This window comes from Chlorocebus sabaeus, chromosome X (assembly GCF_047675955.1).
Source record: "Chlorocebus sabaeus isolate Y175 chromosome X, mChlSab1.0.hap1, whole genome shotgun sequence".
NCBI lineage: Eukaryota > Metazoa > Chordata > Mammalia > Primates > Cercopithecidae > Chlorocebus > Chlorocebus sabaeus.
The window spans coordinates 111,242,331-111,258,189 of record NC_132933.1 but is presented as its reverse complement, the minus strand read 5'-3'; the positions used below and the strand labels follow the sequence as shown (position 1 = coordinate 111,258,189).

Genomic DNA, 15,859 nt, shown 5'->3' with positions numbered 1-15,859 from the left:
TCATTTAGGAAAAGAGGAAGTCAAATTGTCCTTGTTTGTAGATGACATGATTGTGTATTTAGAAAACCCCATCGTCTCAGCCCAAAATTTCCTTAAGCTGATAAGCAACTTCAGCAAAGTGTCAGGATACAAAGTCAATGTGCAAAAATCACAAGCATTCCTATACACCAATAACAGACAGAGAGCCAAATCATGAGTGAACTCCCATTCACAATAGCTTCAAAGAGAATAAAATACCTAGGAATCCAACTTACAAGGGATGTGAAGGATCTCTTCAAGGAGAACTACAAACCACTGCTCAACGAAATAAAAGAGGACACAAACGAATGGAAGAATAGTCCAAGCTCATGGATAGGAGGAATCAATATTGTGAAAATGGCCATACTGCCCAAAGTAATTTATAGATTCAATGCCATCCCCATCAAGCTACCAATGACTTTCTTCACAGAACTGGAAAAAACTACTTTAAAGTTCATATGGAACCAAAAAAGAGCCTGCATTGCCAAGACAATCCTAAGCCAAAAGAACAAAGCTGGAGGCATCACACTACCTGACTTCAAACTATACTACAAGGCTACAGTAACCAAAACAGCATGGTACTGGTACCAAAACAGATATATAGACCAGTAGAACAGAACAGAGCCCTCAGAAATAATGCCACACATCTACAACCATCTGATCTTTGACAAACCTGACAAAAACAAGAAATGGGGAAAGGATTCCCTATTTAATAAATGGTGCTGGGAAAACTGGCTAGCCACATGTAGAAAGCTGAAACTGGATCCCTTCCTTATACCTTATATAAAAATTAATTCAAGATAGATTAAAGACTTAAATGTTAGACCTAAAACCCCTGGAAGAAAGCCTAGGAGTAATACCATTCAGGACCTAGGGATGGGCAAGGACTTCATGACTAAAACACCAAAAGCAATGGCAACAAAAGCCAAAATAAGCAAATGGGATCTAATTAAACTGAAGAGCTTCTGCATGGCAAAGGAAACTACCATCAGAGTGAACAGGCAACCTACAGAATGGGAGAAAATTTTTGCAATCTACCCATCTGACAAAGGGCTAATATCCAGAACCTACAAAGAACTCAAACAAATTTACAAGAAAAAACAAACAACTCCCTCCAAAAGTGGGCAAAGGATTTGAACAGACACTTCTCAAAAGAAGACATCTATGCAGCCAACAGACACATGAAAAACTGCTCATCATCACTGGTCATCAGAGAAATGCAAATCAAAACCACAATGAGATACTATCTCACACCAGTTAGAATGGCAATAATTAAAAAGTCAGGAAACAACAGATGCTGGAGAGGATGTGGAGAAATAGCAACACTTTTACACTGTTGGAGGGAGAGTAAATTGGTTCAACCATTGTGGAAGACAGTGTGGCGATTCCTCAAGGATCTAGAACTAGAATTACCATTTGATCCAGCAATCCCATTACTGTGTATATACCCAAAGGATTATAAATCATGCTACTATAAAGACACATGCACACTTATGTTTATTGTGGCATTATTCACAATAGCAAAGACTTGGAACCAACCCAAATGTCTATCAATGATAGACTGGATTAAGAAAATGTGGCACATATACACCATGGAATACTATGCAGCCATAAAAAACGATGAGTTCATGTCCTTTGCAGGGACATGGATGAAGCTGGAAACCATCATTCTCAGCCAACTATCACAAGGACAGAAAACCAAACACCGCATGTTCTCACTCATAGGTGGGAACTGAACAATGAAATCACTTGGACACAGGGTGGGGAACATCACACATCGGGGCCTGTTTGGGGGTGGGGGACTGGGGGAGGGATAGCATTAAGAGAAATACCTAATGTAAATGATGAGTTGATGGGTGCAGCAAACCAACATGGCACATGTATACCTATGTATCAAACCTGCACGTTGTACACATGTACCCCAGAACTTAAAGTATAATAAAAAACAAAAAAGAAAAGAAAAAAAAAAGAAATAATGATGCTGTGGTTTTACTGAACATATAAAAAATTATTAAAAATAGCAAACAAAAAATACGTACTGGAATCTAAAACCACATATCCTCCTGTGGGAGTGCTGTACACTCTCCACACCTATAAAGATTCCTCCGAAAGCAGCAATGATGCCAGACATCATGTTGCGTACACAGTGGTCTCCTCTTATTCTCAAGAGGAGAATAAGGCACTAAAATGCTTAGAGTGTTACTTCTTGCTCTCCGGGGTAAGGAAAGAGGTGTTAAGTACAAAAATAACCCTATCTCAAAGACAGAGCATCTGCCAGAAGAATCATTTTTGGAACATCCTCTAAATACTAGTGCATATAACTCAGTCCTTTCAAAGAAAAGCCTAAATCCACACGTCCAAACCCTGCCCATCCTTGAGAGTTAACTGAAGATGCACCTTCTTAAAAAATCATTGTTCGAGCTGGGCAGGGTAGCTCATGCCTATAATCCCAGCACTTTGGGAGGAGGCAGACGGATTGCTTGAGTTCAAGAACTGGAGACCAGACTGGGCAACATGGTAAAACCCCATTTCTACAAAAATATCAAAAGTTAGCCGGGCATGGTGGTGTGCGCCTGTGGTCCCAGCTACTCAAGAGGTTGAGGTAGGAGGATTGCTTGAGCCCGGGAGGAGAGGTTGCAGTGGGCCAAGATTGTGCCATTGCACAGCCTGGGTGACTGAGCCAGACTTTGTCTCCGAAAGAAAAAACCCCACATCATTCTTTGTCTATTCCAGTTCTTAGTGAATTCTCTCTACAGAATGACTGTACTCACTATGGCAGGTATTAATAATTTAATCATTGATTTGACATCTCTTACCATTTAATTTTTATATTATTTAACTCTATGATGTCCTAATTTATAAATAGCATATCTAATTCCTAAATGAATGAGATAACAGTTCTTAAATGGTTATTTATTTACATATATCTTGTACTCTAGAACAGATGTCTCTCCTACATCTTGAGGCCCAGTGTAATAATTTGCTTTATCTCCCGTGGTCCCCATAAGTTGTAATCTAACAGTGATACAAAGATGCTCCGGCTAACAGAACTCTAATATACTGTCCCTTCATTATCTACATGCTGGAGCATGTGCAGATAAATAAGAAACAATGGAGGCCAATAATGATTAAAATCAAAGATGATTTTAAAAGATCCTTTATATGTATCCTTTATACTTTCTTAGCTGGGTGTGATGACATGCACCTGTGGAAAGCTGAGATGGGAGGACTGCTTGCACTTAGGAGTTCAAGGTCAGTCTGGGCAACATAGTGAGACCCCATCTCAAAAACAAACCAAACAAAACCATTTTCTTCACTAGGCTACAGGGAAAAAAAATTAAGGAAGGCAAAGAAAGAAATATATATGAAACTTACCTTGCCTGTGAATCATGCCCCCATGCATAATTCTTGCAACAATACAATGATTTAGTTCATTCATTTTTAAAGTGATTCCCTGTAAAAAAAAAAAATAAAAAGTTCAGTAAAAGTAGAATTACTATGATAGTACTTCTCTTAATATTTATGATTTTGCGGTAGGCTATAATAGAATACATACATTTTATATAATGCTTTTAACACACAATTTTCTTTTCTTTTTTTTTGAGACAAGAGTCTCATTCTGTCACGTGCAGTGGCATGACTGCAGCTTACTGCTACCGCCACCTCCAGGGTTCAAGTGATTCTTCTGCTTCAGCCTCCTGAGTAGCTGGGATTAAAGGTGCCTGCCACCATGCCAAGCTAGTTTTTGTATTTTTAGTAGAGATGAGGGTAAGGAAAGAGATGGTTCACTATGTTGGCCAGGCTGGTTTCAAACTGCTGACCTCAAGTGATCCATCTGCTTTGGCCTCCCAAAGTGCTGGTATTACAGGTGCGAGCCACCATGCCTGGCCGATAGTGCTTTTAAATGTTCTAATTATGATTATTTTCCCTGTTGCTCTATTTTTAATGTTGCCTATTATTTTTAAAAACAGTTTTTATTGACATATTATTGACATATACATATTTAAAGTGTACAATTTGATAAGTTTGACATATGTATGAAACTATGGCCACAATCAGGATAGTGATATATCTATCATTCCCAAAAGTTTCCTCATGCTTGTTGATAATATTTTCCCATCCCTCCATACCCTCCCCACCACATCCCTAAGCAACTACTAATATGACAATCAAAAAGCTGATAATATAGTTGTCGACCAGTCAAATGCTGATACAGTCAACTTTTGCTGACTACAGATGTTTGCACTGTACATAAATGAAATCATACAGTATGAACTCTTTTTTGTTGCTTTTTTCTCTCAGCATAATTATTTTGAGATTCCACCATGCTGTTGCATGTATCAGTAGTTTGTTCCTTGTTCTTGCTAAGTGGTATTCCATTGTATGGACGTATCAGTTTATCTACTCACCCACTGAATTGTTTTCTGGTTTGGGCTATTATAAGTGAAGCTGTATTCCTGGGTTAATCACCATTTGCTCATAACATATATATATATTTAAGATCTGGAACACTTCATGCATTCATATGTCATCCTTATACAGAGGCCATAATAATATTTTCTTTACTGTTTATATTTTAGTATATATGCTGCTGAAGTGAGCACATATTAACCTTTTTGTATATTGTTGGATTTGCTTTGCTAAGATTTTGTTTAGAATTTTTACATCTACATTCATGAGGGATACTAGTCTATAGTTTTCTTTCTTTGTAATGTCTTGTCTGGTTTTGGTATCAGGGTAATGCTGGCTTTCTAGAATGAGCTGGGAAAAATTCCTTCTTTTTCAATGTTTTGGAAAGAGTTTGTATAGAATTGGTATTATTTCTCTATTGTATGTTTGATAGAATTTATCAGTGAAGCCATCTTGACCTGGAGTTTTCTTTGAGGAATAGTTTTTAACTACATATTCAATTTTCAAATAGTATTGGGCAATTCAGTTTATTCCTTCTTAAATGAGCTTTAGTAGTTTCTGTCTCCCAGGGAATTTTTCCATTTTATCTAAGTTGTTGAATTTACTGGCACAAATCTGTTTATTTCCTTATCATCTTTTTGTATCTGTAGACTCTGTAGTGATGCCCCTTCTCTCATGCCTGATATTGGTAATTCATGTTTTTTTCCCCCGATCGTATAGTTATTTTTCCTGATCAGTCTGATCTTTCCAAAGAAAAAGTATTTTTTGTTTTATTGATACTCTATTGCTTTCTGTTTTCTATTTCATTAATTTCTACTTCGATCTTTATTATTTCTTCTCTTCTACTCATTTTGGGTTTAATTTACTCCTTTTTGCCCTAGTTACTTTTAAGGTATAAGCTGAAGTCATTGATTTGAGATGTTTCTGCTTTTCTAATATAGGTGTTTAATGGTACATATTTCTCCCTAAGTACTGCTTTAGTGGTATCCTGCAAATTCTGATATACTGTGGTTCATTTTAATTCATTACAAAATGCTTTTTAATTTCCCTTTTGATTTCCTCTTTAGTCCATGGGTTACTTAGAATTGTGTTATTTAGTTTTCAAGTAATTGGTGATTTCTCTCTGTTATTCATGTCTAATTTAATCCCAGTGTGGTCTGAGAATATACTTTGATATCAATAAAGCTACTCTAGCTTCCTTTTGATTAATGTTATCATAGTATATCTTTTTCTATCTTCTTACTTTTTTTTTTTTTTTTTAAAGAGATGAAGTCTCACATTGTCACCCAGGCTGGAGCACAGTGGTGCGATCGTAGCCCACTGCATCCTCGAACTCCTGGGCTCAGGTGATCCTCCTGCCTCAGCCTCCCAAGTAGCTGGAACTACAGGCATGCACCACCAAACCTGGCTTCTACCTTTTTACTTTGAAACTATTCTTTGTGTATAAAGTGCATGTTTTACAAGTACAACATGATGATTGATACAGTCTGGTATAAATATATATTCTTGCTATTTGACTTCTATTTGTTCCACCTGTTCTATGTTATCTTTTTCTGCCCTTCTTTGTATTATTTTTTATTCTGCTTTCTCTCCTGTGTTTTCTCTCACAACTCTTCATTTTATTGTTTTAGTGGTTGCACTGGGGTTTATAGCATCTATCTTCAACTTGTCAGTGTACCTTCAAGTGATATTATACCACTTCACATATAGTATAAGAGCCTTACAATAGTATATAGTACTTCTATGTCTTTCTTCCTGACCTTTGTGCTACTGTTGTCATACATTTTATTTTTCCATATACTATAAACTCTAAAACACACTGCTGTTTTTGTTTAAATTGCCAATTATAAGAGATTGAAGTAATAAGAAAAAGAACTTATAGATTTACCCACGTAGCTATCATTTCCAGTGCTCTTTATTCCCTTTTTGTAGACTCAGATTTTAATCTGTTATCATTTTCCTTCTGCCTGAAGAATGTCCTAAATATACTGTGAGTCTTCCAGTGTGGGTTGGCTGAATTCTTTCAGCTTTGGTACGTCTGATGACATTTTTATTTTGCCTTTATTCTTGAAAGATACCTTTGCTTGGTTTAGAATTCTAAGTTGAGAAATGTTTGTTTTCAGTACTTTATGACACTGTTCTTGTTTGTACTGCTTCTGATAAGACACTGATGTCATCCTTATGTTTGTTCCTCTTTGTGTAAAATTTCTTTTTTTTTTTTTTTTGAGATGGAGTCTCGCTCTGTCACCCAGGCTGGAGTGTGGTGGCATGATGTCTTGGCTCACTCCAACCTCTGCCTACCAGCCTCAAGCCATTCTCCTACCTCAGTCTCCCAATTTCTTTTCTTTCTTTCTTTTTTTGCTCTGTTTCTCAGATTTTCTCTTTTTCATAGGTTCTAAGCAGTCTGATTATGACGTACCTTGGTATTGTTTTCTTCATGTTTCTTGTGCTTGGGGTTTACCATGGTGTTTGGATCTGTGGGTTTATAGTTTTCATCAAGTTTGGAATGTTTTTAGTCATTATTTCTTCAAACATTTCTTCTTTCTTTTCCTCTCTCTCTTCTTCATGAACTCCAATTAACCATGTATGAGGCTGACTGAAGTTGTCCCACAGCTCAGCCATGCTCTTTTAATCTTTAAAAATTCTTTTTCTTGCTGTATTTCCTTTTGGATAGTTTTTATTGCTCTGTCTTTGAGTTCACTAATCTCTTCTGAAATGTCTAATCTGCCATTAATCTCATAGTGTATTTTCCTGCTAATTCTATTATCTGTCAGTTCTATGTCATTTTTGATTGATTATTCTCCATATTATAGGTCACACTTTTTGGTCTTTTTACATGCCTAGTAACCTTTGATTAGATGTCAGACATTGTGAATTTGTTGCATACTTGATGTTTTTGTATTCCTAAAAATATTCTTCTGTTTTGTTCTGAGACTTAGATCAGTTACTTGGACATAGTTTGATCCTTTAGGTCTTGCTTTCATGATCCATTAGGCAGGTTTGGAGCAGTTGTCAGTTTGTGGCTAATTACTTCTCATGACAGAGATAAGATTTCCCTGAGCACTCTACACAATGTGCCACGAATTAGAAATTTTTCTAGTCTGACTGGTGGGAACAGATAGTGTCAGGTGCTGTTCCTTCCAATCCTTTTGGATGTTTTTTATTCTCCATTCAAAGTGGAGAGTGTTGGGGAGTTTCTCAGTGTTGGGGAGTTTCCTATCAGACATGCAATGATCGATACTCTGCTGAATACTTGAGGGAGATCCTCTACAGATCTGAGGTCCTCTCTGTGTGCAGCTCTCTCCTCTTCAGTACTCTGTCCTATGAACTCTAGTTGCTTTGGTCTCCCCAGACTCACAACTGTGTCCCCTCAATTCAGGGAGTCTGCCTACTCTGCCTTAGTTCCCCTCCCTGTGCTATGGCCTGGAAACTCTCTGAAGGCAGCATGGTGGGGCATTCATATGGGTCACCTTGTTTCCTGTCTCATAAGAGATCACTGTCCTTAGTTGCCTGATGTCTACTGTCTTGAAAACTGTTCTTTCATGAGATTTTGTTTTTTATATTTTGGGTTGTTTCAAATGAGAGGATAAATCTGGTCCCAGTTACTCTATCTTGGCCAGAAATGAAAGTTCTACAGTCACGTTTAATGCCAGAATACTATTCTACAGAGTAGATCACTTTTTGTTTTCTGATAATCCACTATTTAAAAAAACAAGCATTCATAAGCATATTTTTTGCACTAGATCTGGTTAATCCTAAGAATCACACAGGGAAATTTTAAATAATGCTGACTCTTAAACCCATTCTTTAGATGTAAGCTCAGGAGGCCTGGAATGCAGCCCAGAAATCTGTACTTTTTAACAGGCTCCCTTGCTGAAAAGTGGCCTTGAATTTGAGACAGTTAAGGGTAGGGACTGTGTCTTTTATTTTTCACTAGAAAATAACACTGTCGGAAAGCTTGATAAAAATATCTGAGACTTTATACTCTAAACTTAATTTGTACCATTCCACAAACTATAACTTTGCATGGTTCCTATTTTGCAGTTTTCAGAAGTGGTAGGCGAGCAACGTGAAAAACTGGTTTATCAAAATGTTTCCAGTCCTAAGATTCAATTGTAATATTCAAGTTTCATTTCCAACTTGTATATTCAATCAGCTTGTATGGCTACTAAGAGAAGTGTTCCTGGAAAAATGCTGTGAATTAGTGTGTAAGTCAAATCTAATTTCATAAGGGAAATGATAGTACAATAGAGGTTCCACCCTTGAAACTAATAGATTTATGTATTCATTCAACTAACATTAACGTGAACTTACTATGAGGCAGGCACTCTGCTAGGTACAGTAGCAAATGAGACAAAAAGGGTCTCTCATGGCCAGGGGAAGTTCACCTCAAACCAACTGTAGTTAACATTTATTATTCTGTAGGTCCCAAATATTTCTCTGTAGAGAGGAGCTGATTCATGTTCTCTCTGTTCCCAAGTTAACAAATTCTAGGGAAGGGATTGGCATAGCGTGGGTTAGGTGCCTACTCCTGAACCTACCAGCTTGAGGGGGGATATTAGGAAGGTTATACTCCTGGCCTTTCCCTGTTTATATAAGCCTTTCCTCGATTTTGTAAGCTAGTTCAAGCTTGGTTTTTGTCACTTGCAACTATGGGAATCCCAATCAATAAAAAAAATAATTATGAGTATGACGCTACAAATGGGAAAACAGAGGTGTGTAACAGGAGTATATCACCCTTGGGGAATGGACACATTGTAGAGGGTCTGAAAAACAAAATACATCACATAGGAATATCCTGCACAGTAACATAATGCTTTGAATAAGACAACTAAGAAAGCAAATAAAGTTGTATTAAGTGTATTAGAGATTTATATTCTATTATTGAAAATATATATTTTACATTTCACATAAAATAATTCCTGTTTTCATGGAAACTCATCAAAAGGAGAAGAAATATACCTCTTCACTAGGATCAGTAAAGGCAGAAGAGCTTTTGGAAGGAGACTTTCAGGGGAGACTCAAGACCATTTTATGCTTTCTGAAAAGTAACTCAGGGATGTAGCTTTATGCTTTTATTCAGTCTATGTTTCCTTTCTTTTTTCTTTTTTCTTTTTTTTTTTTTGAAACAGAGACTTTCAGAGCTAGGTGGGATCCTGGGGATCATTCATTTAGTCAACTATGCTTTTAGAGATGAGCCAGCTGAGGCCCACTGACATGAAGTGATTTGCCCAAGACACCCAAAACCTGCTGTAGCCTATGCTCTCTTAAGCCAAAGAGTTGCCTGGATAGTACCATAAGGGGTGAAGTGATCTGCATGCCCCCATGTGCTGCAAGATAATACTGTATAACGGGCAAAGATTACTAAATGAGAATTAGGACAAGAAATGTCTAAGCTGAGGGCTCTCCAAAAATTGTGGTCATAGAATCACTGCTTTATAACTTTTCCCTTAATCTAAAAGGCAACTTTTAGAAGTAGGTAAATTTGTTTTTCTATATCCTAATATCCCTTTTCTATGCTCTGAGGAAAAAGATATGAATGCGTAAATTTGAATTTTTTTCCTCTTGTAAAGATATGGTTTCTCCTCCAACTTGGAACTTATCCGATGTTCCCTGTCTCAACGTCCATTCAGTTTTAGAAACCTAAAGCTTAAGGGCTGTCCTTGATCCTTGCTTCTCCCTCAGTCCCATTGTCAATCCATTGTTAAGGCTTACTGATTTTACTTACTCTTTCATTATTTCTTAAATGTGTTCACTTCTTTCCATCTTGACATCCATCCCTCAAGTTCAGAGTTCCATCATATCTGCCCTGCGCTACTGCAGTAACAGCCTCTTAACTGGTTTCTGTACATCCACTCTTGACCCCTCTCATACATTCTTTAGAGTGATATTTTTAAAATGAAAATCTGATATTATCAGCCTGCTTGAAAGTCTTCAATAGCCTCCCATTGTTTTTAAGATAATGAACAGAATCCTTAACATGTGTTCCAACACTTGTATGATTCTGTTCCAGCCACTCACCTTGCTGTCTGCAGTTCAGCCATGGTGCCTTCTTTCCATTGGGAAGCTATGATAAGAGCCTTTACCAGGTTTACACATGTGCTATCTGGTTTGCCTGAATGGTATCCCCCTGCTTCCCCTCACTCCCCTTGCTCTGTTCAGTTAACATCAAGGAGCCTTTCCTTGATCTTCTCAGTCCATGAGAATTCTATGAGAATGATGAGGCAAGGTTCAGCATCAATTCTATTCCAGCTCTACTCCCAAGCACTGAGTAAACTGATTCATATTAAGTGGGTAGGTGGGAATGGAAGAAATTTCATTTCAGCAATGTTACTCAATTCTTTGAATGCCCCATGAATTAATCTTCATCTAATTTTGTTGACGGCAAAAGATCTGAAAACTATAAGATTTATAAAAGGATGATTTTTACAATGTTACTAGACATTCACTTTCTCAATACCAATACAAATACGTCAAATTGTCCCTTTCTTTGCTGCCCCAGAGGTTTTTACACTCTGGAGGAATGTTACAGTATGTTCCCCTTTTTTTGGTTGAAGGGCAATTGTGAAAGGAGAGGTGAGAAAGAGAACCAGCATGCCTAAGACACAGTGTCAGGCAGAACAAGTCTAGAAAAGAAGGGCAGGGGGGAACTGAAGATCTGGAAACATTTCTTTAAAACTATTCATGTCTTCCCTCCCTCCCCAACTCCTAGTAGCATAGGTTGAAGTTAGCTGATCTAACCCATGCTGGGATTTTATGAGAGTATTGAAAATTTTCTTTTCCTACTTACCATTGGTTCATCTGTGTTCTTTTGGAACTGTACCAGCCGAACTCTGGTCACATTCTCCATATCCATGTCTCCGTTAGCACTTTCTGGAGAATCGCCGTTTAAGTAGGGAGAGGTGGGAGGAGGTGTGACCCTCAATGCTTCATCACTGTAAACTTCATGTGCCACTACGTCGTGTGTCTGAAGTAAGGCCTAGTGTTTTATGAAGAAAAAAAAAATTAATAACATTACTATTTCAGTAGAAATTTATTTTTAGTTATTTATTTATTTTGAGACAGGATCTCACTCTGTCACCCAGGGTGGAGTGCAGTGGTGAGATCTCAGCTCACTGCAGGCTTCATCTCCTGGGCTCAAGCGATCCTTCCTCTGCAGCATTCTGTGTAGCTGGGACCACAGGTGCATGCCACCACACCCGGCTAATTCTTAAAAGTTTTTTTTGTAGACATGGGGCCGACAAATTTATTATATAAACATATCTCATTCTTTTCCTCTCAAAGGTATCACTCATCTAAAGAGAACATAAAGTATGTAATATCGACATACAACTATATCTCAATTTCTTTGTGACAAATAATCATGATAAATAGATTTTTTAAAACATGAGTGAATAAATGAGTGAATCAATGAAGAGATGTGTTTGATGACTATCTGGGTCAGAAGTGTTATCAACTAACTTGTTCAAATGAAAGCAGACGGTACAATTTCAAATAATTTAGCCAAAAGGGCCGGGCGCGGTGGCTCAAGCCTGTAATCCCAGCACTTTGGGAGGCCTAGACGGGCGGATCATGAGGTCAGGAGATCGAGACCATCCTGGCTAACACAGTGAAACCCCGTCTCTACTAAAACATACAAAAAACTAGCCGGGCGAGGTGGCGGGCGCCTGTAGTCCCAGCTACTCGGGAGGCTGAGGCAGGAGAATGGCGCAAACCCGGGAGGCGGAGCTTGCAGTGAGCTGAGATCCGGCCACTGCACTCCAGCCTGGGCGACAGCGAGAGACTCCGTCTCAAAAAAAAAAAAAAAAAATTAGCCAAAAGAATCATCTATAAATAGAGTTGGCAAATTTGTGCTGGGGCTTGGAATTGAAACAAATTTAAAAAGAAATGGTGCAATAATTGGAGTATTGAGCAAATATCTTTCATCAAAGCACTTACAATGACACTTTTATATAACTCAAAGGATGAAAATAATTTATAGCATATGATTTAGAAAAAGAAAAAATATATATACAGATGTACCTTAAAAATGTAATCTTCCAAAATATCACATATGATATGGAACTCAAACTCTAAACATGTTAAATTGTTTTGTTCATTATATTTTTTGGAGCACTTGTTTAAATAAAAAATAAGTTGAGAATTATTATTATGACTTCTTTTTGCAAAGCCTATTAACAAAGAGAAAGTGATTTCTTTGTACTGACATCTCTATTTGTCAGCTTAGTGAACTTCAACAATAAAATGTCCCTTGTTTCCCTGAAAAAGAATGTCCTTCTACTGACCACACTTTTTGTGCCATCATAATAAACCCTTTTTAATAAGCATAAATATTTGAACATTTCTATTTCAAAGAGAATCTATAGCTATCGGAATGTCTGGAGCTTTACACAGATTATATTTTCTTGTGTGCTAACTATAAATTTGGTTCTATTTTAATTTGTGATCTGTGTGGTAATGAGATATCTGCAGATAATGAAATGCAATTAAAGTTGCTTTAAAAATATAACTCATAGCATCTGAAATTAAGTTATTAAAAGGCTTAAAAAAGTCATGACTTGGCTATTTTAATTTTAAAGGCATGCATACTGGGCAAAAAAATGGTTAACAATCTGGTAAAATCATAAAGAAGATAATGCTGATTTGTCACCAGTAAAGAATATGCCTTGAATATTATACACAGTTGGGTTTTTAATGGAAATGGCAGATATTTTACACAATCTCAGAAGACTGGTCTAAATTGGGATTTGGGTGAGGAGCACCAAGGGGCACTAAGCAATACATAGCTTGAAAGTAGGGCTCCGTGACGGCCCTGGGGACCTTGGCTTCCTCACCAGTACCCTGACTGCACCCTGTACTGGTACTCCTGAGCCCAAGTATAGAGGCTATGCTATGTGGGCAAATCCTTCTTTTTCTGATTTAATTGTGGTCACGTAAGAAACTAAGATTTAGGACAAAAAGCAAAAATCGGTAACATAAAAACTGGAACATTTCATTTGCTAAAATTATGTTTGTCATATCACTGCAGCCTTGACCTCTTGGGCTCAAGTGAACCTCCCACCTCAGCCTCCCGAGTAGCTGGTACCACAGCCATGTGTTACCACACCCAGATAATTGTTGTATTTTTTGTAGACACAGGGTTTTGCCATGTTGCCCAGGCTGATCTTGAACTCCTGAGCTCATGCAATTCACCTACCCCAGCCTCCCAAAGTGCTGGGATTACAGGCCTCTACTCATTCTTTTAAATTATATAAGCAAACATTTGTATTTAATGCATTATTTACAAGGAAGGATAAGCCCACAATAATAAAATAATACCCAAACTGGACTTTAAAAGAAATATGCTCAAATGATGTCACCAAATAAGGTCATACTCAATATTAACCACAATTTGGCACTGTAAATGATTGCTACCATAAAATGAAACTTAACCTAAAGTTCTAATTCATATCCAAACAGAAAAAGGGGGCCACTTACAGACTATCTTTTTAAAAGCTTAAAAGAGTATGTAAAATAAAAAATAGAGAAACCAAAATTTGAACATTTTTCTTCAAATATGTTAAGACATATGAGTGAGCAGTTGTTACTAAGCTGAAATAGCTGTCAGTTTTAAATACGTAACAATCACGTAATAGGAAAAAAACACTTTCACTTTTTGTACTATAGTAAGGATATGTATAAGACAACTAACAACATCAGACTAGAGTGAAAAAATCTGACTATTTAATATTTCATATTTTACAACTGCAACAAGAAAAGGGAATGTTCTTTTTAAAAAGTCAGCCTTTCAAATGGAACAACTAAAAAAGGAATCAGTGAGATAATATTCTTTTATGATGACCTCTAAAGATACAGATTTTAGGCCAGGTGTGGTAGCTCATGCCTGTAATCCCAACATTTTGGGAGGCCATGGAAGGATGACTGTTTGAGCTCAGGAGTTCAAGACCAGTCTGGACAACAAAGTGAGACCCCAGTCTCTACAAAAAATAAAAAAAAGTAGATAGGCATGGTGGTGCATGCCTGTAGTCCCAGCTACTTGGGAAGCTGAGGCAGGAGGATTGCTTTGCCCAGGAAGGCTACGGTGAGCTAAGAAGGTGTCACTGCACTCCTGTCTGGGCAATAGAGCAAGACCCTGTCTCTTAAAAAACAAAAACAAAAACAAAAAAAACAGAGTTTTAAAGTTGTTTAAATTTACCCTTATTTCCTCTCCCTTTAGTTACTGTAAATATTTACAAGTAGCTGCATTTTCAGTGTTGGGCAATTCAATGTTAAATCCTCATGTTATAATAATCAGAAAGCAAAGAAAAATTCGGATGACTGAGCAAATAAGTCTGAAATTATAAATATGCCAAGAATAACTCCCAAACCTTGGCATAATAAAAAAATTATAAGTATTAACATATTTCCCCTTAGCTATTAATATTTCTTTAAAAATACCAAGATTTTGAAACTATGATTAAAAAAATGCTTATAAGATAGAAAGCCTCAGCATTTAAAAGCTCATTTAACATAGCATAGTGTATATATATATCTCTCAGAATTATATTTCCCACATAAGATATTATCCACACATAAGCTTATTTGGGAATGACCAATGAGCTCAACTTAAATTTATTACAAAACTGATTAGCATTAAATCAACTGACTTTTAAGAGCATGGGCTTTGGCGCCAGCAAGATCTGGCTTGAACCTCACTGAGGCCACTGACTAGGTGAGTGACCTTAAGCAAGTCTCTTTACCTTGTTAGGGCACAATTTCCTCTCTGAATTGTGAAATGGGTTTAATCACACCAGCTTATATCCCAACCATAAGCAAGTCCTCTTGTATGTAACCATCTCCAACACAGAAACCCCATCTGCCCATGTTCTACCATCCTCACCTTTCTCCAAGCCTCTATCACCTCTCACAACAGCCTTCCGATTGGTCTCCCTAAACTCTTATCCCCGCTACAGTCCGTTCTCTACACATCAGCTCCAGCAAAGCACAGATCAGATATTTTCCTGTGTGCCATCACTTAGTGTCATCCCACTGCAATCAGGAGAAAACTGTAGACTCCCTACAATGGCCTGGCCTGGAAGGCTTTTATTTATTTTTATTTTTTATTTAGATGGAGTCTCACTCTGTCTCCCAGGCTGGACTGCAGTGGTGCAATCCCAGTTCACCGCAACCTCTGCCTCCTGCGTTCAGGAGATTCTCCTGCCTCAGCCTCCTGAGTCGCTGGGACTACAGGCACCCGCCACCATGCCTGGCTAATTTTTGTATTTTTAGTAGAGACAGGTTTCACCATGTTGGCCAGGCTGGTCTCGAACTCCTGACCTCAAATGACTCTCATTCCTCAGCCTCCCAAAGTGCTGGGATTATAAGCATGAGTCACAGTGCCTGACATTTTTTATTTTTTATTTTTTGAGACAGGGTCTTGCTCTGTTGCTCA

The 15,859-nt window shown here is 37.6% G+C and overlaps 1 protein-coding gene and 1 non-coding gene across 12 annotated transcripts in view; both read right to left on the bottom strand.

Moving 5' to 3' along the window:
* CASK (calcium/calmodulin dependent serine protein kinase) overlaps positions 1–15,859 on the bottom strand; it is a 401,324-nt gene that overhangs the window by 51,317 nt on the left and 334,148 nt on the right. For all 11 annotated transcript variants that reach the window (XM_037992948.2, XM_037992954.2, XM_037992955.2 and 8 more), the window contains 2 exons: positions 11,219–11,407; positions 3,394–3,472 (listed from right to left, as the gene is read on the bottom strand). In XM_037992948.2, the coding sequence (XP_037848876.1) occupies positions 3,394–3,472; positions 11,219–11,407 (268 nt within the window). The remainder of the gene's footprint in view (positions 1–3,393; positions 3,473–11,218; positions 11,408–15,859) is intronic.
* On the bottom strand, positions 4,516–4,622 carry LOC119622048 (U6 spliceosomal RNA). Its single transcript, XR_005238644.1, has one exon. It is a non-coding gene; the product is annotated as a U6 spliceosomal RNA (small nuclear RNA).